This window comes from Teleopsis dalmanni, chromosome 2, assembly GCF_002237135.1.
Source record: "Teleopsis dalmanni isolate 2A chromosome 2, ASM223713v2, whole genome shotgun sequence".
Lineage (NCBI taxonomy): Eukaryota > Metazoa > Arthropoda > Insecta > Diptera > Diopsidae > Teleopsis > Teleopsis dalmanni.
The window spans coordinates 184,366,804-184,386,574 of NC_051847.1; the positions used below are offsets into that span (position 1 = coordinate 184,366,804).

General features: G+C 30.0%; 3 protein-coding genes across 3 annotated transcripts; 1 reads left to right on the forward strand and 2 right to left on the reverse strand.

Annotated features, from left to right (window-relative positions):
- Positions 1-5,811: 5,811 nt before the first annotated feature.
- LOC119684720 (ATP-binding cassette sub-family G member 8-like) lies at positions 5,812-10,925 on the forward strand (the record flags this gene model as incomplete). Its single annotated transcript, XM_038098820.1, is given in 10 exon segments — positions 5,812-5,945; positions 7,528-7,659; positions 7,720-7,950; positions 8,009-8,133; positions 8,194-8,753; positions 8,820-9,207; positions 9,610-10,079; positions 10,141-10,261; positions 10,314-10,594; positions 10,663-10,925. Coding segments are annotated over 10 exon segments (2,673 nt in total). The 3' UTR covers positions 10,897-10,925.
- Positions 10,926-12,682: 1,757 nt separating this feature from the next.
- LOC119683180 (bifunctional purine biosynthesis protein ATIC-like) lies at positions 12,683-17,074 on the reverse strand. The gene is made up of 7 exons (XM_038096799.1): positions 17,015-17,074; positions 14,943-15,022; positions 14,395-14,881; positions 13,722-14,307; positions 13,223-13,656; positions 13,034-13,160; positions 12,683-12,973 (listed from the first exon to the last, which is right to left on the reverse strand). The coding sequence occupies exons 2-7, from the start codon at positions 14,959-14,961 to the stop codon at positions 12,854-12,856; spliced, it is 1,773 nt and encodes a 590-aa protein (XP_037952727.1). The 5' UTR covers positions 14,962-15,022; positions 17,015-17,074; the 3' UTR covers positions 12,683-12,853.
- Positions 17,075-17,811: 737 nt separating this feature from the next.
- On the reverse strand, positions 17,812-19,627 carry LOC119681617 (meiosis-specific nuclear structural protein 1-like). The gene is made up of 3 exons (XM_038094860.1): positions 18,729-19,627; positions 18,006-18,397; positions 17,812-17,935 (listed from the first exon to the last, which is right to left on the reverse strand). The coding sequence occupies exons 1-3, from the start codon at positions 19,437-19,439 to the stop codon at positions 17,812-17,814; spliced, it is 1,227 nt and encodes a 408-aa protein (XP_037950788.1). The 5' UTR covers positions 19,440-19,627.
- Positions 19,628-19,771: the final 144 nt, after the last annotated feature.

Consider the following 19,771-nt stretch of genomic DNA (forward strand, 5'->3'; position numbering starts at 1 on the left):
AAACGATTAAAAAATCTTTAAGTTTTCTTAGTAAAAAAGTCTTTCGTACTTAGGTATTTTTAGACTTTAACGTACTAATCACTCATTCAGACTAATTATACATAATTTATAAATAAATATTTAGCTAATATTTGAGATTTTATTTTAGACATATCTTTGTATCTACTCGTTTCGTAACCAAAAAACTCAATATTTGTAATTTTGTAATACTTTTGGAATTCTCCTCATTTCCGCATATTTTTTTACTAATATTTTTTAATTATTATTTATAATTCATGTTAATTGAAGGCTGTCATACCTTTCCCCCATATTTGGTATTTATGCAATGTTTAGCATAAAATGTACTAAAACGAAATTTATGCAAAATACTTGAAGTACTTCAACAAAAATATGCGTACACTTTTCTTTAATTTAGCATTAATGCTTTACCGCGAGTATCATGAACTTTACTTTCTCCCTCGTAAAATAGTTAACATAAAAATTTAACTGTTATTACATTTTTTAACGTTTATCTGTGCAGTATAATTTAATTTTTTTGCGATGTTATTATAATTTTAAGTACTTTGTATTTGTAAAAGCAAACTATTTAACAAATAAGTTAATTTTTATTTATTTAATTTTGTTTTTTTTTTTTGAATATAAGAACAACCTACAAGCAATGGACTTGAGATAACGAATTTTATATATGAAATAAGAAAGAGAATATTATTTTTTCTGTATTATATTAAGTGCATCTATAATTATAAAATTTGTAAAAAAAATTAAATGTGACACTAATATAAGTCTTAAATTATGTGTGCCTGTATATAGATTAAAACTGTAAAATTATTTTTTTCCTAGTTCGGGTAGTTCCATTTTAGAGTAGGATAGGTTCAGAAGGAAAATGCTAACAGTTATCATCACTGCCACTCGGAGGCATATATTGCCCATAATGATGCCTTCAAAAATTTTGCCAGAAGAGGCAAGTTGCTAACCTTTATTATCTTTTATCTTTGTTAAACCATTTGGTTTTCCAGATGAAGTTGAGGAGATCCGATAAGTTTGTTTTCGTTATCTCTTTCAAGCCAGTGAAAAGCGATGCTCAAAACATTGAAATCGTCTTGTCTGCAGTCCTGGACAGAGACGCAGGAAATGGTTGATAGATTCTACCTTCTCTTCATCTTGGCAATTGCTGCATAATCCACTTGTTAGAACTCGCCACCGTTGGAGCATAGTCCATTTCCATTATTTGCCTTTTCACTAAGATACTAAAAAATGGAACTATCAGTTTAATCGTAAAGAAAATATTTTTCTCGATACAACTGGGAGCTATCATGGTTATTTATACATCAAATAGTCACAACGGGCTTTAATAAAAATAAAGGTGTCACAATGAGCCATTTTTTTACGCTCAAGCTAGTTTGTTTACAGCAGCTGGTAATGTGAGACTACCTCAAGTGCATTTAGCGATTTTTACTATGAAAAATTCTTGTTGTACGCGATTTTTTGACCAAACACGGCACCACTGTCATCGCTCAGGCACCATATTCGCCAGATCTGGATCCGTGCGACTTTTTGAGTTAAGAGTTGGCATATGTGTATCGCTTCAGAAGGAGCATATTTTGAAGGAGATAAAATAAATTTGGAATAAAATTTAAATTTGTGTGTTGTATTTACAAAATCCGAGTACTTTTTGAGCAGAAGGTATAATATTATATAATTTATATTATATATATAATTTCACGTTAACAAGGACGATATTCGCCTATTAAAAGCGTTAACATTAACATTAATAAGCAATAATAGCAATCAGTAGATTGCACTTTTAATTATATATTTGTTAAGAATGTATATAAATGTATATATATATATATACTCATTCAATTATTTAATATAAATTATGCAAAACAAAAATACATAAAATGAATGATAAAATCATTCAATAAAAATGATGTAAAGAAAAACGTCACACATTAATTTATGAAACACTTAAAATAATTACACAATTAAATCTGTAAATTTTTTTAAATTAACGTAAACTTAATGGAGAGTTTAAGTTAAAGAAAATTTTCAAACAGAAATTAAAATCGAAATTAAAATCGAAACAAAAAGAAAAAAATATCAACGGAAACTCATACGCCTCGTTGCACCAACGCATTGCCGTTAATAGGCAACGAAGTCAATGCAGCATCTTTTGTCTTTAAAAATTCAGTGGCTGCTGTTGATTTTTTTTTGTATTTTTTTTTTGTGTATTTATTTTATTTGTGGCAGTCGTTGAAGTTGGCGTGATAATTACACAATTGTTAATTCAAAACAAAAACTTGAAAGTTAGATACTTTTTGCTAAACTCTAAGTTGCTTTATTTCTGCATTTTGTATTTCAATAGCTGCACTTTTTCACTTTAAACGCATTTGCATGCAACATACAAACGCATTTGCTGAAGCAAACTGCAATTAAAAATGCAGCTGTATCTTCCATGACGTTTACACTTCTTTGTTCTAACAAATTTTTATGAAGTTTTTGAAAACTAACTGAGTATTCATGTATTTTGCATTGTTTTGTTTTTCATTGTTATTTAAATTAAGTAACTTAATTTCCGTTAACAAAAATTACAATCATTAATTAAAATTTAAGCTTTCAAAATAATTAATTATTTTAATATTTCATGATAAGAAGGCATGTACTATTTAAAACACACAAACTCTGATATTACAGAAATCACAAAATAAATCATATACATTCAGGAGTAGAATATTAAGGCAAATTTATTTAACATTGGCTCTATATCTATCTGTTCTTATGTTTATCTCTTAGCGAATTACAAACAAACTCAGCAAACAATGTCTGAAAGCTCTATAAATATTTGTGAATGCCGGCAGTTGGAAATAGGTGTAATTAATTATGTATATCATGTGAAGCCTTTATGAACACATAATGGGCAGATCTTCAGGAATCAACATTATGGGAAGACATGTCCTCTAACTATAAAAAAGGAATTCATTTTGCGTGTTGGTAACTCTATTGGCAGTTGTTGGCAATTCTCTATGGACCCACCTTATCATAAGAGCATGAAAAAAGTAAAGAAAAGATATGGCTCTCTTTGTAAGGCATGCACATTAACTTACTTAACAAAAAATAAAAAATATACCTTTACGAAATTTCTATTGCGATGGCCTATCAATGCGATTCAGAAACAAGCGATTTTCAAACCTAATCGTTTGAAAATCTCAAGAAATTTCTGTACATACAAGCGATTGGAATTGGATGTAATTAGTTGACTTTACCAATCACATGAAATCAACCAAATATCGTGAATTCCAAAGGATCTACAAAAGATCGCATAATCTGAAATGCCATCATTCCCCTATATATAAAAGTCGTCATAAGAACATGAAAGAAATAAGCAAAAGTTATGACTGACTTTGCAAGGCAACGAAAACTATTCGATAAAAAACTACAACGGAAAAATATGTAGTCCTCTACAAAACTCCTATTGTAACAGTCTCTCTATATAGTTCAGCGATGTGGACAATAAAAATCATGATGAATGCTTCTGAACGAGAAAATATTAGAAAATCATCATCCTGTAGAAAATAATGGTATAGAAAGTTGAATTAATGAATATGCATTGGATTAGAGTTAAAAGGTCTTATGCTTAGCAGCGCTATAAAATTACTATAATTGCAAAACGAATAACCTATGAATAACTAAAAAAAGTCCTGCTAAAGAGTTTATAGGTGTGAATCGATATGAAAACAAAAATAACTTAAAGTGCAAACACTATAACCTGAAAGCATTGAAATATAACAAATGGGATTTATTACAGACTAGCGGATAACTAATAAATGTTTTAATGTACTCGTAAATCAAGACTTTATATCAAATAATGAAAATAATATTTTTAAGAAGTAAAGGCATAACAAAAAATTTTATATACATTTATATATTATCACCTTAACAAAATGGGTCTGTCCGAAGAGATAGATTGTCTACTCTGCTTAGAAGCAGACGAGACTTCAAGACTGCCCAGCCTTGATCTAGGCCAGAAGGGGGTCACTGTATCGAAAACTACTTTCCTCTTTTGACATTAGGAGGTCCTTAACGGCCGACATTCTGGCTTTCATTTTTCGTTAGCCGAAACGATAAGCCTGGTTGTTTTATATTTATTTAAAATTTGTAACAGACCTAATTTAATGTCCGATGCTGTTCTTGACGCTATCGGTGTAACTATTGCAAATTTTGTCAGTTTAACGATACTTGTTAAAAAGTACGACTTATTTGTTATTAAAACATCTATATGGTTAGGGTCTGTTGCAGTACAAAAGATCAATCATGGCCACAGCGTTGGAAACTAGTACCCCGTTTACTCCTATATATTAAATTGATAAAAAATTTTAACAGAAGTTGAGTCGATACGAACCGCGTAACATATATGGTATGTAAAGGCATTGATATCTTTAAAAAGCATAAAAACATTTGATCAAGAGTGTAAATAGTATGTATATGTATATTTATTTATAGTACTAATGTACTTATAATAAATTTAAAGTTGGAATGCAATTTTTTTTAATTATTTTTATTTTGTTTCTATTTAATTTTTTATTTATTTTATCTTTTTTTTGTGAAGTATATTTTGATATGTCTGTCTTAAGTAAGCTCAAATAAGATCATCACCTGTTTTACCTATTTTACTTTTTCATAAATAAAAAACAATGTCGAAAAGAAATTAAAAACCTAATAAAAAAATAATTTTATAATCGTACTGAAATGAATAATTACGATGATATAATTATGAACTTTGCTGACTACTATTTTTATTTTAACTATAAATGAAACTTCATATTAACGAGAAAATTACTCTGAGTACACCTTGACCTTAGGAAGTTATACTCGTATTATGTGGAAATTTTTATGAATGGTAAAGCAAAAATATGCAAACTCCGCTCTAATTTGGCACAAATATTTAAGTCATAAAAAAGTCAAAAATACTTTTAGATGAAAAATTGAATAAATTCTATTAAAATTATACAAAAGCACTAAGAGTATAGATATATAAGCAATATATAAGAATATGTTATTTTTTGTATTATGTTTACTACAACTGGCAAATTGTATTGTTTCTTGACCCAGATAATTTTTTTTATTCAACAACTAACAATACTTTTTGCCCCGACGTTACACAGAAACGGACATTATAGATCTAAAAGTAAAATTTATAACAAAGGTTATATTTTTCGTATTTTCGCTATATATTTTATTATTATTTTTAAAACTTTATAAAATCGCTAACGATGTGTCAAAAAATATTATCTTCATTTAAATATTAATATTTTTATTTGTTTAAATTGAAGTAATCATTTTGTCTTGATCATTTGTCATTTTAAATTACTCAGCGAAGAGTTCTTTCAAGCTGTCATGGCCGTTTATAGCCCTACGTTGGCAGTTTTGAAATCTTTCCATAGTTAACAGCTTGATTAACTGTTAAAAGAAAAACAAATTTATACCTTAAAGCCATTATCTTTATTCGTCTGGCAAATTCCTTTTTCTTCTCATAATGCAATCATTTGCATTTTTATAAAATTTTCTTTTCCCATAGCGAATCTTTTGTTTCAGTTCTTTGTTTTTCTATTTCTTTTTTCTTTAGTTGTTGTTGTTTTTTTCTTTATAAATTATGACTTGGACCGTAGTTTTCATCATGTTGACAATCTTTTTTCTTTACTGACTTATACAAACCCGTAATTACAGAGTTTTTTAACGTTTATTTTTATAGAAAAATATTAATTTAATTATTTTTCTCATCATTTTCTTTTTTATTCGTTTTTTTAATTTTAGATTATGGAATTAAGTAATTTTACAACATCGAAAAAAATGTCACGCGAAGAGCGTCGATATTCGGTTCCGCATGGACCGAACACACCATTGCCACCTGCTGCTTCAGAGGACTTACATGCGTGGTCAATATACAGGTAATTTATTTTAACTTTCATATCTCTTTTCAATATTTTAACTAACACATTTAACTATAATATTTTTATGTATTAAAATAATATCTATTGTATAATATCTATTCACTAACCCGACTGTTGTCTGACTTATGAGGAGGATTATATAGAGATATTGCTTAATGTGTTGGTAATCAAGTCTCTTCTTCTTCTTCATTCCATTGTTTTCCAGGGGAACATTGGGCCATAATATCTATTTACTAACCCGACTGTTCTCTGACTTAACAGAAGGATTATATAGAGATATTGCTTAGTGTATTGGTAATCAAGTACTTGTCAATAAACTACATTGTTGCACAGATAGCACTTGTTGCAGTAAAAATATATAATAACATCACATTGCGTTATTCTCTTGATCTGTAATCCTTGATCTGTGATTGAGTGTGGTTGATTTTAATAGCATCAGAACTTCTCTTATATACATATATTAATTGGGACCAACAAAATGCGACTCATTTTGGGACAGAAGAAAGATGGAGAGCTAGATTCAAAAGTGTATCTATTAGCTTAATTGATGAAAATCGTTCTGGCCAGTCGAATTTATTGAAAAACTATATCAAGGGATATTGAACAATCAATGATTAAAAATCTGTGGGCTCACGGAAATTGTTGGCATTTTACTATACCGCCCTTGAAAAATATTAGATAAAGGTTAAGTGATGAGAAAGATATCCGTGCCTTAGATACAATATTTACTAAGCTATTTTATAAACGTGACTTATTGATATGTTACTTTTTAGTTAATTAATTAATAGTAATTATTTATTGATAATTGGATTGTTTCAGTGTTCAGTAATAAGTTTATATATCTATAGTACTCTGATACTTCTCCTACGAAGATTACCAACCCATATTTTAAAAATTTGAATATATTATAAATTAAATATGTGAATATAAGAGCATCTATTTTATTTTTTTTTTGTTCATATATTTGATATTAATTTGTTTGTTTGATTATCAAACGACAACGCTTTGTTACCATATTCGTATTTACTCATATTAATTGAGGCGCAGCTATTCTTAAGCTATATTAAAAATTATAGAAACAGTTAAAATTCTAATTACAAACCAAAATAGTTAACAATAAAAATAAAACAAAAACTTAAATTCATTTCCGTTCTAAAGCTTTTTGGCCTTGTCAATCATTTAATGGTATTACCAATAAATTTTTTCATTGAGGAATACGTTTTACCTCAGTAGAAATTGAAAATTTGACTTTGCGGTTGATTAACTTAATCAACATCACCGTCAACATAATCATCAAAAGCCTGCAACTAACTTGTTAGGGAATCAATGTAACCACACCTTTTTTGAATGCACTTCCGGATGTGCCTAGGCCAAACAACCACTTGACCGTTGCAATTGTCATAAGAGTTAATAAAAAATTATACAACTGACATGTACCATTAAAAAATACAATAAATATTTATTAATTTAAGCATTTTATTTTTCTTTTCCCTCCTTCAATGCCTAAATATTGAAACCACCGCGCCTAAAACTCAATATCAAAACATCTTCATTGTCAAAACCCACTGAAACAAAATAGACAAAATTTGAACTCAGACTTTACTGACTCAGCATTGGGTTCATCAGACAAATCACCGCTGCCATATGGAAATTTCCAATTACGCGATACAACAGTGCAATCAATATTAAATCACCCACGTTATGGGCCAAAGTAAGTAAAAAATAATCATCATTATCATCATACAAATTAATGTTTTATAATTTACTATAGATCACCGTTGGGGTCTAATATGTATACATATTTAAAATTTGGCCTGCCACGTGTTTTTCCGCCAAATGCAGGTTCACAGCGTTCACATCGTGCAGGTCCAGGACCAGGTAATGCGCGTGGACGTATAAATCGTGGTTTTCGTGATAGTTCAGGTGGTCCAGCAGCAGGTTCCTCTGGTTATGACAGCAGTGACAACGAAACAACACGCAGTCGTGTGCCTCCCAATTTAAGGTATATCAAACATAATATCTACAAATTTTTCTGTCTTCATTTTTAAATTTTCCATAAGAAAATATCGCAGCGAATCTGATTTTCGTAACATTGGTGGCATGCCAAGTTCACGACCTGACTCTCGAGCACAAGGTGTACCGATTGCTGCTTTAAGACAAGCAAATAGTCGTGCTAGCATAGCAGGTAACATTAGTATTGGTCACATAATTTATTATAAATTATTTTGATAAACTTTCTATTTAGTGGGCACACATGCCAATAATCATCACTACATACCTAACGGCAAACACTATGGCCATCGTTCACACAGCGAAGCGGATTTACTTTCCGGTGGCAATGATGGTATTAGCTATGATTATGGTGAATCACGAATTTATGGTACACGTCATCGTACTTCAGATCATCCGAATGGTGGACATCATTCGAATTACGGTATAACGACTAGAAAACAGTCCAGCATAGGTTTAGTCTATCCCAATATACAAGTTCATTGTTTGGATGTCAATCCATGTTTGCGTGGCGTTTCGCTACAGGCAAAAGCAGGCGATTTGTTTGCTATTATGGCAACATCACAACGTGAAGGCACTGCACTTACAGAATGTTTGGCAGGTCTACGAGAACGCATGGGTGGTGAAATACTTATAAATGGTCAACAAATTAATAAGCGTGGTCTTCGAGAATTATGCAGTTATGTACCGGCTTTAAATGTATCTTCATTAGATCCCCGTATGAGCGTACAGTGTACTCTTAACTTTCATTGTGCTCTAAGAGGTCCTTTAAATCGTAATGATTTGGAAGAAAGGGTATATACTTAAATAAAACATTGATATGCTAACGTAAAGAGCTCTAATTTTTGTTATTAATTTCAGATGGATGTTCTTATTGAAGACTTAGGTCTTACTACAGTACGTGCATCAAATGTTTCCTCTCTAACGCATTCTGAGAAGCAACGTTTAAGTGTGGCTTGTCAGTTATTAGCACAGTCATCGATCCTAATACTAGATCAAGTTACTAGTAATATGGACATTTTTGATACATTTTTCTTAGTGGAATACTTACGGCAATGGTGCAATGGTGGACGTATTGTTATAATGACATTACAACCACCAACATTTGAAATACTTTCTATGTGCTCGGGTGTATTATTGCTGTCTGGCGGAAGAACAGTTTTTTCGGGTAGTCGATCGGATTTGCCAAGACATATGGGCGAATTAGGATATCCTTGCCCACCATTCAAAAACCCGGCTGATTATTATTGTAAGAAAAATATATATTTTATTTTATTTTACGAAAAAAAATTTTTTATATATAAAATAATTCTAAAAGTAGTTATTAGTGAAATACGTATCTATTTTATATGTATTCCGGATTCGAAACTATGTGATAAAACTATGTTAGACTAGTTCTACAAACTTCCGAACTTTAGAACACAAATTAAGAGTTTTATTTGACAAATTTTAAAATATTCCCATTCATTATTGGGCTACAAATAACTTTAGCTGAACAATCACACGAAGTATAAAAAATATAGCAAAAAAATGCGGTTAACCAATAAGATTGATTGTATATAACTCTTATATATAACTGTTCCTCGAATTTATTTTTTATTTACATTTTTAATTTTTTTTTATTTTTATATATCATATGTGCTATAAATAGTGGATCTAGTAACATTAGATGACTTATCCGCTGCTGCCATGCTGGAGTCATCAGCTCGAATAGAAACACTCGCAAACAATTGGGATCAAATAAATTCAGAACCACCTCTAGCAGCTCCACCAGCATCTTTAACAAATTTCACCAGAAAAGCTGGTGTACTAGGCCAAACTAAAGCACTTATCAAACGATTCACATCATATAAACAACCGGGCTCATTATTAACATGGATAAGTAAACTAATAGCAGCAGCGCTATTATCGCTTTGTATTGGTTGCATATTTTGGGATGTACCAGCTTCAGATCCACAACTAACCTATAACGATCGCCTTGGTTATCATCACTGTGTCATAGCTTTGGCTTATTGGCCATTAGTCATGCTAACAATACGCGTAGCACAAGAGGATCGTAAACATGCAGAACGAGATATACGATTGGGATTATACTCGAGAACTCTTTATATAATAGTACAGGTAATGCAGAAGTTTAAATTTTTAGTATAAAAAAATTTAATAAAAACTATTTTATTCATAGAGTATTCTGGGACTTTTCCCAAGCTTATGCATTTGGTTGGCTTATTTACTGCCAGCACACAGTATGGCAGGTCTTTACACTTATTCAAAGACTAGTGATACAGGCATATATCTATATATGGGTAAGTTCAAAATATATTTAAATAAAAATTTATTGCAAATTATCTTTCTCAGGTTACATGTTGCTATTTCTAACATTAATACAAACACTTGCACTCTTCTGTGCACACTTGATGCCCACCAAAACGTCAGCTATAGTGTTCAATGCTCTAATCACGCTGGGACTAACAGCTGTCGGTGGCTATTCAGTGCATCCCCGTAATCTTTCAAAACTATGGTCTTGGTCACAACTTATATCACCAGAGAAATGGTTACTACCTGTGTTGGTACAAGATGAGTACAGCTATGATACTCTATCGAATTCTGGAAATTTGCAGCTTTGTCGCAATAAACAAGTAAATAATTTGGAAGAAATTACAAATAACTACAGTCCATCATTAAATATTCTTTTTATTATATTTAGGTACAACATCAAGAGATTATCGTGCAGCAGACATGCCCACCACCTGACGGTGCAGCAGTTCTAACAGATTTTCTGTTATTACCAAATCAACACATTTTAGATCCAACACCCACATATGATCAGACAACGACATTGGCTTTAGTACTAGGTTCGGTTATACTCTTTGTGGCAACTTTCTTGGTTTTCGTGTGCAATTGTAGCAGAACATTTCGAAAGAAACAGAAACGCATTTAAAGCATTTAAATTCATTTATGGATAGTTAGTTAAACAAATACTTATTAAATATTTTATATTGTTTTTTATTTAGAAAAAGAATATTATCAAAAAAATATTTAAAAGCAAATATTTTTACATAGTAAATAAGTTGGCAAGATGCCGACCTGTAATAACTGTTGCACCGATTGGTGCCATTTGATGTACTCCTAATTTATTAATTTTATTATTAATAATTTGTTTAAATATTTTATTTTGACTTCCATAGTTTATAGATGAGTTGCACATTTTAAAAATGCATTTAAAATTAAATTCAATTGATTTATTTTATAATTCCTTAGGATTAATATGAACTTGTTGCGTATGGAAAAAAAATTATTTTTAATGAGAAATTATTTAAATTTGACACAAAACATTATATAGATTAAAGGATAATAATATCTTTAGAAATAAAACTAATTGTAAAAATATAAAATAAAATTTTAATAAAATTTTACAACTACAACCAAATTTAAATTTAATTTACTTAATATTAAACGTTTTATTGTTTAAACTTACTATCTAAGATATATATCTTATCACTCATATAAGTGAGATCACTTATAGACAAACACACTAAGAAGTAACTAAAAAAAAACTAACAATAAAAGGGTAAAACACTACGCTGTGAGAAAAATATAGTAAACAATATATTTCTCTAATTACTTCACTTTTATTTCTTAACATAGTCCTTTTAGATCCATTTATTTGTTCCGGAGATTCTCCAACTTTTTTTAATTATAAAAATAATATTTATCAAAACTAAAATAAGACACTGTCTCATTGATAAGCCGATTTCTGCTAGTAAATCTGTTAGCTCTGAATCTAAAAATTTTAATTTTTAAGTCGGAAATAGACCAATAGCGATTTTACAAAACCATACATAACTGTTATGACCGAATTGTTTTTTGTATAATATAAATATTATTATTTAAGTAATAGGCTATTAAAGCACCCCGACCTAAAAGACCTATTGTGCGCCTAAAGGTCCAACTAGGACAATTTTAGACTATTTATAAATCTTGTGATTGCTGTGGGCTTAATTTTACCTATTTGACTTGGAACTAATATCCCGCTTCCAAGGTAATCGAGTCTACGTCTTGCCACCGCTGGGCAGTTGCATAGAATATGTTCTGATGTTAATAATATAAATAACTTGCTGGGATAAATTATTTATTATCTTTTTGATCTAAATATATTTATTTATAATACTGGTGTATAGTATTACAAAATCCCGTTCATTATACAAAATTTGTTTTACTCGAGATAATTCAGGATAACTGTTTCCTTAAGAAACAAGGAATTAAGTTGAATGACCCAATGTGATTGCTTTGCAAATCTACTTATATAATCTATCGTAGATCAGGAAACAATTCTAAAATTGAAAATTCGATGATCATATATTCTGGTACACAGAATTTGATTATGAGAACCAAATATTCGTCAGTCTAGGTACGAAGGCTTTGGTAATTCTCACCGTTGTAAATGTCTGCAGTAGACATCTACTATCAGAAGATCTAAAATACAAAAGATAATCCATATGTCAATAACAAGGGTACGGTAAGATTCATTGTTCGAAAGATCCAAACTCTTAGCATGGTTTCCTGATAAATCAAATCAAAACAGCATATGAACTCAGTTAACGATTTTTATTGATAATATAATCATTATCCACGTTTAAAAATAGTATAATTTTTGTAGAAATTTTCCAATTAAATAGTTTAAGATATATTCAATTATTTTTAATTCACCAAATTTAATTTAGCTTAATATAAGTGTATCGTTTTATAAACTCTATTTTCACAATGCTTTTATTAACAATTACTATAAAATGCAAATGTTTTCAAAGTTCTAAATCTATTAAAATTAAATCTAATTCAAGTTATTTGTCATTTTTTTATGCTTCATTGAAAAATTTAACAAACATTAATTTGGATCATTAATGATGGAATAAGCGTAAATTAGTGTGTGCCATTATAATGCCATGTTCATCACAAGCCGCAATTACGCCAGCATCATTTGTAGATCCAGAAGGACTGGCAATATATGAAACACCGCTCTAAAATAAGATAAATAAATAAGAGTAAATATAAAATATCATAGAATATGTAATACAAACCAATCTAGCGCGATCAATATTGTCTCTGAAAGGAAAGAATGCATCTGAACCCAAAGCAACACCATCTAATTTTTTCAACCATTCTAATTTTTCTTCATTTGTTAAAGGTGCTGGTACAACATCGAACCTTTCATTATTTTAAATTTAAATAAGTATATATAAAGAAAAATTAATAAATAAATATCTTACATAGCTTCGAATTGTGTAATCGGCATATCCTTCCCAACTGTACCATTTACATAGTTATCAATAGCATTCGAGATTTCTGCACGTTTCACGCCAGTTTTAAATTTCATACCTGCTACTCTAGGATGTTGACGCAACCACCAGTTATCTGCTTTTTCGCCAGCCAAACGTGTACAATGTATACGTGATTGCTGACCAGCACCAATGCCAATAACTTGACCATCACGCGCATAACAAACAGAATTACTTTGTGTGAATTTAAGTGCGATTGTAGCAACAATTAAATCGCGTATAGCATTTGTTGATAATTTATTGTTTTTGGTAACAACATTTGCAAACAGTGTTGCATCGATAACAGCATCATTACGTTTTTGTTCCAAAGTCAAACCAAAAATTGTTTTACGTTCAATTGCACTGGGCTCATAATCAGCATCCATCTAAAATTACAAGTACATACATATTAACACAAATATTGTGGAAATAAAGAAATAAATAACATTACCTGTAAAATACAGTAAGCGCCATTCTTTTTCTTTTTTAAAATTTCAAAAGCTTCAGGTAAATAACCTGGCGCAATTATACCATCGGATACTTCACGTGCTATAATTCTAGCCGTTATAACGTCACACACATCTGATAAAGCCACAAAGTCACCAAATGAAGACATACGATCCGCGCCACGTGCACGTGCATAGGCAGTGGCTAAAGGTGTCAAATCATCATATATATCATCGACCATGCAAAGTTTAGCCTGCTCTCTGCTCAGTGGTACGCCGACAGCAGCACCTGCTGGTGATACGTGCTTAAAGCTAGTGGCTGCCGGTAGTTGGAGTGCACGCTTTAATTCGCGTACCAATTGCCAACCGTTAAGTGCATCACAAAGATTGATAAAACCAGGGGATGCATTAAGCACTTGTAGCGGCAATTTCTCTAATTGTGTATATAGCTGTGCTGGTTTTTGATGTGGATTCATGCCGTAACGTAAATTAAGCTGAGATACACTAGGCGAATACTGCTTGCGGAAATAATCAGATATGGCATCATCATATGTAGCCGTATGAGTGAAAGCTTTGAGTGCCAACATTTTTCTATTCACAAAATTATTTTTATTATTGCGAGATATTATTTATTACAATGACCTTAATTATTATTTATAAAACGTGGTTGGTAGTTACCTTGTTTCTAATGTGGTATCGCCGTGTTGTTTTAATTCATCCACAACTTTTCCATAATCGTTAGCATCACATATCACCGTAACGCGTGCATGATTTTTAGCAGCAGCACGTAATAATGTCACACCACCAATATCAATATTCTCGACTGCATCTTCCACGGACACATCGGGTTTTGACACCGTATTAACAAAAGGATACAAATTGCAAACAACCAAACTGACTAGAGAATAATTTTGTTTTTGTATGTCTGCAAGATCGGTTTCAGTGGTACGTGCTAGTATGCCAGCATGTACAGCGGGGTGTAAGGTTTTTACACGTCCTCCTAACATTTCAGGTGCACCTGTTACAGTGGAAACATCCTCCACAGCTAATTGAGAGTTTCGCAATAGTGTTGCTGTACCACCACTAGCTACTAAATGATATCCAAGTGCTGTTAGATTTTTACCTAGTTCTACTAATCCCGTCTTGTCAGAGACACTTAAAAGAGCTGAAAAATTATATATTTAAATAAATATTAAAAACTTGTTTAATTTTAATTAAATACCTACCAATTTGTTTGGTTGCCATTGTTAATAATACTTTTCTACTACTTCACTGTGGTATCAGTCGTTCTGCGGTTAAAGCTGAACTGAAAATAGGTGACACATTGTTTTAAGATTTGTATAAAAAATATTTTGCAAAAACATGTTGATGCAGTTTTGGTGTTAAGTATTGCAATCAATGACCTTTCCAATTTAAGATGATTATTTTTGAGTTGATAAGTAAATAAAAATTTTAATATTACTATATTTTAAAATTAATCTATATGCATGACCTAACACCAGCTAAGAGTTATCAATTATTATGTATGAATATGTAATGCAAAAACTGGATGGTTTGAAAGAGATGTAATGCTAACAACTGTTGATTTCTATAAAATAATCTTTATACATTCTTTATTTTTATATACTAGCATACAATTACTGATGGTATCCTCCATAAAATATACAAATTATATTTCTAATGCAGCAAAACTTTATTAAGTCTTCAATAAAATAAACATATTTTTTTTAATTAGTTTTCATTGCTCTAACTTTTCCAAACTTTGACCAAGGCATATGTATATTTGAAGTATATGCATATTCAGCAGATCAGTTCCATAATTATTCGGTCTTCGACCCATCGAAGTAAATATCTGGCTATCAGCTTGAATATTACACAACATAAATAATATTATGTTTTCAATTTATATAAATTTTAAGGGATTTGTATAAAGACACATGTTACAGTAACTTTAAAAACCATATTTAATTACTAATAAAATAATTATATCACACGAAAAGTTCAAAACCCGTATGACGAAAATTACGATATACTTTTAAAAAGTTTTTGAGAGAAAACTAACATTGGGGTATGGGTTGAATGTATTTTTATTAACAACTAAAACTGAATGATAGTGGATATTGAGATGCGTCCGAAATAGCTTTACGATTAATCTAAAATTGCAATTAAACTATTTATTAATATATTATAATTGAAAGAATTGTTTTCTCTATTTAACTAACGAGTATGTGCTGTTGACAACGGGAATTATTTTTAAAATACAGTCGCTTTTGTATTTGCGATTTCCGTTGTGGCTCCCTGATTTAGATTCTGTCGTTCTTGTGATTTCCGTGAGACGCATTAATTCGTACACTGTCACAGTTAGATTAGGTTGACTTGAATTATCAACTTTGCCAACCAAATCCCACTTAAACAGAAATAATTGCCTGTTGTAATACCACAGATAAAAACGTTGTTCAGACACCTGATTAAGTGGACCACCAAAACACGTTGATAAACCGCAGTAGCCAGCGCGCAGATAACGTAGAAGTAAACAGACACGAATCCTTAACTTATGTAAAAGTGAACCAATCTAACATCTCTATAAACTTGTCTAGATTGCTATAATGGAATATATACTTTTTCCAGAACTAGACCTTTATATAGAAAATGTTTCATTGTCATTTATTCCTCTTTTTCGCTGCAGCTTATACAATTATATTTAAAGGAGATGGAAAATTTTTCAAAATTCGTTTTCTGCCCATACGATCACTTTTATTAAAATTCAGTAATATTATTGAAAAACATATATAAAGTATTTATTCCAGCACATTTACACATTTTATTTAAAACCACACTCTAAAGTTTGGAACCATTTAACCTTTAAATCGTGCTGGTAGCAACAAGTGTTTGTGGTGGCAAATACTTTTAATATTTAATAACACTAAAATCTAATAATAAATTCCATAGAACTGGATTTTTAATTAAATATATTTCACAAGTACATATAAACCACAAGTTGTTAATGTAACACATTCAATATATCCCACGTAATTATCTAAAACTTTAGAATTGTGATCCAATTGAATTGTTACAAATTTTAAAAAACAAGTTTTTTTCTCTTTCTATGATTTTAAATAAACTAATAAAATTTAATTAATAATATAAAAAACTTTATTTGATTATTCATATACACTATATATCAATAAACGCATATTTAGTAAAAACCTGAACAAATTTTTTTTAAAAATAAAAGATTTAATAAAAAATATCTATAACATCTAATAACATCTATAAGATGTTTTTCTTAAAAACTCACTTGATTCAATTAAATTTGCAAAGCACTGTTTGTTATTAATTAAAAAACGTGCCGCTAAAAACTGCACGTGAAGCAAATGAAATCCAAAGAAAATGGAACTTGAGAACAAAATGAAATGAAACAAATGTTTTGCCATATATTATTAAGCTTAGGCGAAATGACGCGATCACTGCCAGTTTACGTATACAAATTAGTTTTGCTTCTAAAATAAATACTACGCCGCATGAAAATTGAAGTAGATTTTTATTAATAAAAACTTAATATTAAATAAAATCATAAAATAAGACACATTTTTAAGTATCAAATGCAAGTATCTTTGCACATGTAAAGTCTTTTATTATTATTTTATTAATAATTTGAAATAAAAGGATGCTATAACTTTGTGACAAACCTTAAGGCTCAGTTAGACGGTAGGTAACGTAAGAAATTAATTTAAGGAAGCAGTAAGAAATTCGCTCTCTTACAACATAAAAAAATGGATAATGCCCTTACATATTCTCTACTGATAAGATAATCAACAATTTCCAATGGTTTTTCAGTAATACAATTGATAAGCATTTATTTTACGAAAATAATCAAAATATTCACAAGTTTAAAATCATATGATTATACTAAAAATATGTAGCATTTTGAATACTTAAACATAAATGAACAAAATTTGATGCTATGTAACCTAGAAGTGCGACTAATCAGTTAATAATATATATAACAATATATATAAACATATAATTATCATATAATTATCAAAACATACTTAAAAATACTATTTATAAAATATTATTGTTAAAAATATCTTATTAGTTAGTATCTTTCAAAAAGCTTTTATCTTTTTCACCTAAAATATTTGGTGGTAAGAGTTTTATAATCTCCTTTGGATGTTTACGTAATATTTTTTGACGTTCATCTTCAATTTCTTGCAATCTATAAATAAAAATTAAAAATATTTTATGAAAACTATTATTGTTAAATAATTATTTTTTTTGAAACATACCTCTGACGTTCTATCAAAAGTTGTAGATCACGTTCATGTATTTGTTTAATTTGTTCCTCTGTTCGTCTATTCCGCAGTTCTTTTAACATTTCCTCAACTTCACGTTTATGTTCCAATTTTTTTTGCCTTCTGCGTTGATCAGATAATTGTTCTAATTTATCCCGTTCGGCTAACATATTCAAACGTTCGATACGGATTTGCTCTTCTTTCGCTTTTTGACTATCCAATTTCTGTTGTAATAGTTCAGCTCTATGTTTTTCAATTTCTTCTCGTACTTGCATACGTTGTCTTTCTTGTCTCTCTAAATTTTGTCTATATCGGAAGTCTTCCACAGCTTTGCACTCTTCAATTAAAAGATTCTGTAAAACATTTTCCCTGCGCTGTTTCTCAGTCTAATTTAAAAAAGGATAAAAAGATTTTAATGAAGATAATTAACATTTTAGATTTCATTTAACGATAGTTTTCCAAATGAATTAAAAAGGTTTTTTTTTTAATTTAAACCATCAATACTTTTAGATCTATACTGCTAACACATTTTAGCTGCAAGGATATTGGATATATTTAATTTTTTGTCTTCAAATTAGTTCAAATTAGTTGTTTAGATAAGTTATGCTTGGATCATAAATATTAATTTCTTAAAATTTATTTTTAATTAAAAAATCTATTGATTTATTAAATCAATTTTTTGGCGTTTTGTTTGAATTATTATATTTGGCAAGTTACCTCTGCACGATGCAATTGCTGACCAATTGTGTCCGCTAATAACCGTTTTTCCTCCATTGCATGCTGCCTAATACTTCTAAGTCGTCGTTGCTCAGCATCACGTTGTTCTTGTATTCTTATTATATTTTCATTTTCTAATTTATCTCTCATATTTTCTAAAGCTTGTAAATGCTCTTTTTTCTGTTTCCAAAGTTCCATTTCCTGTTTGGCATGTTCGCGTTGTTGCATTAGAGCTAAGGATTCAGCATAGAGTTCGTCTTCCAGATTTTTAATGAGTTTTTGCATCTCAACGTGTTCACACACTGCCACTTCATATTTGTCCAATCGGCGTTTATTTATTTCTGCAATTTGTTGTTGCAACATGTCCCGAAATTGCACCTTTTGTAAGCGTATCTTTTCCTCTTCAGCTTTTTGTTTTTCTTTCAATTCTTCCAGCTCTTTACTTATACGTACTTGTTCTTCAAGCTTAGAAATTTTTTCCGTTTCCCTCTTACGTTCCAGCTCAGCCTTTTGTAAATCCAACTCTTTGTAAATGTAGGCATTACGTAGTGAACGTTCCAGCTGCCGTAAGTCTTCATTATTTTCTCGTAAAAGTTGACTTCGTTTTTCTTTTATAAATTCTTCACGTTTCCGCGCTCTAAGTTCTGGATTTATTGGGACATTTTTATTTTGTACTGTTTTATGTTCAGTGTTATTGAAAATGTTATTCATTTCGATAGGAATTTTAGTATAGAATTTTATTTGAAAAACAAATGCCTAAGCTGCTCCCAAGCAACCACACAAAATAAATATGGAACCGCTCCACAGTATTATACTAAATCATTCGTAATTATTTTACGTACTTAATATTTTGTATGAACTTAATAATAATTAGTTTTATATAATACTTAAAAGGCAAATATCCGTTTTTATTTAAACGAGTTATTAAAATTAGCGCTGTATTTGTTTTGATTAGAAAATATTGAAAACGGAATGAATTGACATTTGTAATTAGTGATGCCATATTTATGATAATATAAACCTTTATTGTTTAGTTTTATACA

Coding starts and splice junctions, on each gene's coding strand:
- LOC119683180 (XM_038096799.1), bottom strand. Junction 13,161..13,222: donor ATTACACAATTCGAAGCTAT/GTAAGATATTTA, acceptor AAATAATGAAAG/GTTCGATGTTGTACCAGCAC. Junction 12,974..13,033: donor ATATTGATCGCGCTAGATTG/GTTTGTATTACA, acceptor ATCTTATTTTAG/AGCGGTGTTTCATATATTGC.
- LOC119681617 (XM_038094860.1), bottom strand. CDS start 19,439: ATGAATAACATTTTCAATAACACTGAACATAAAACAGTACAAAATAAA. Junction 18,398..18,728: donor AGCAATTGCATCGTGCAGAG/GTAACTTGCCAA, acceptor TTTTTAAATTAG/ACTGAGAAACAGCGCAGGGA. Junction 17,936..18,005: donor CTTTTGATAGAACGTCAGAG/GTATGTTTCAAA, acceptor TTTTATTTATAG/ATTGCAAGAAATTGAAGATG.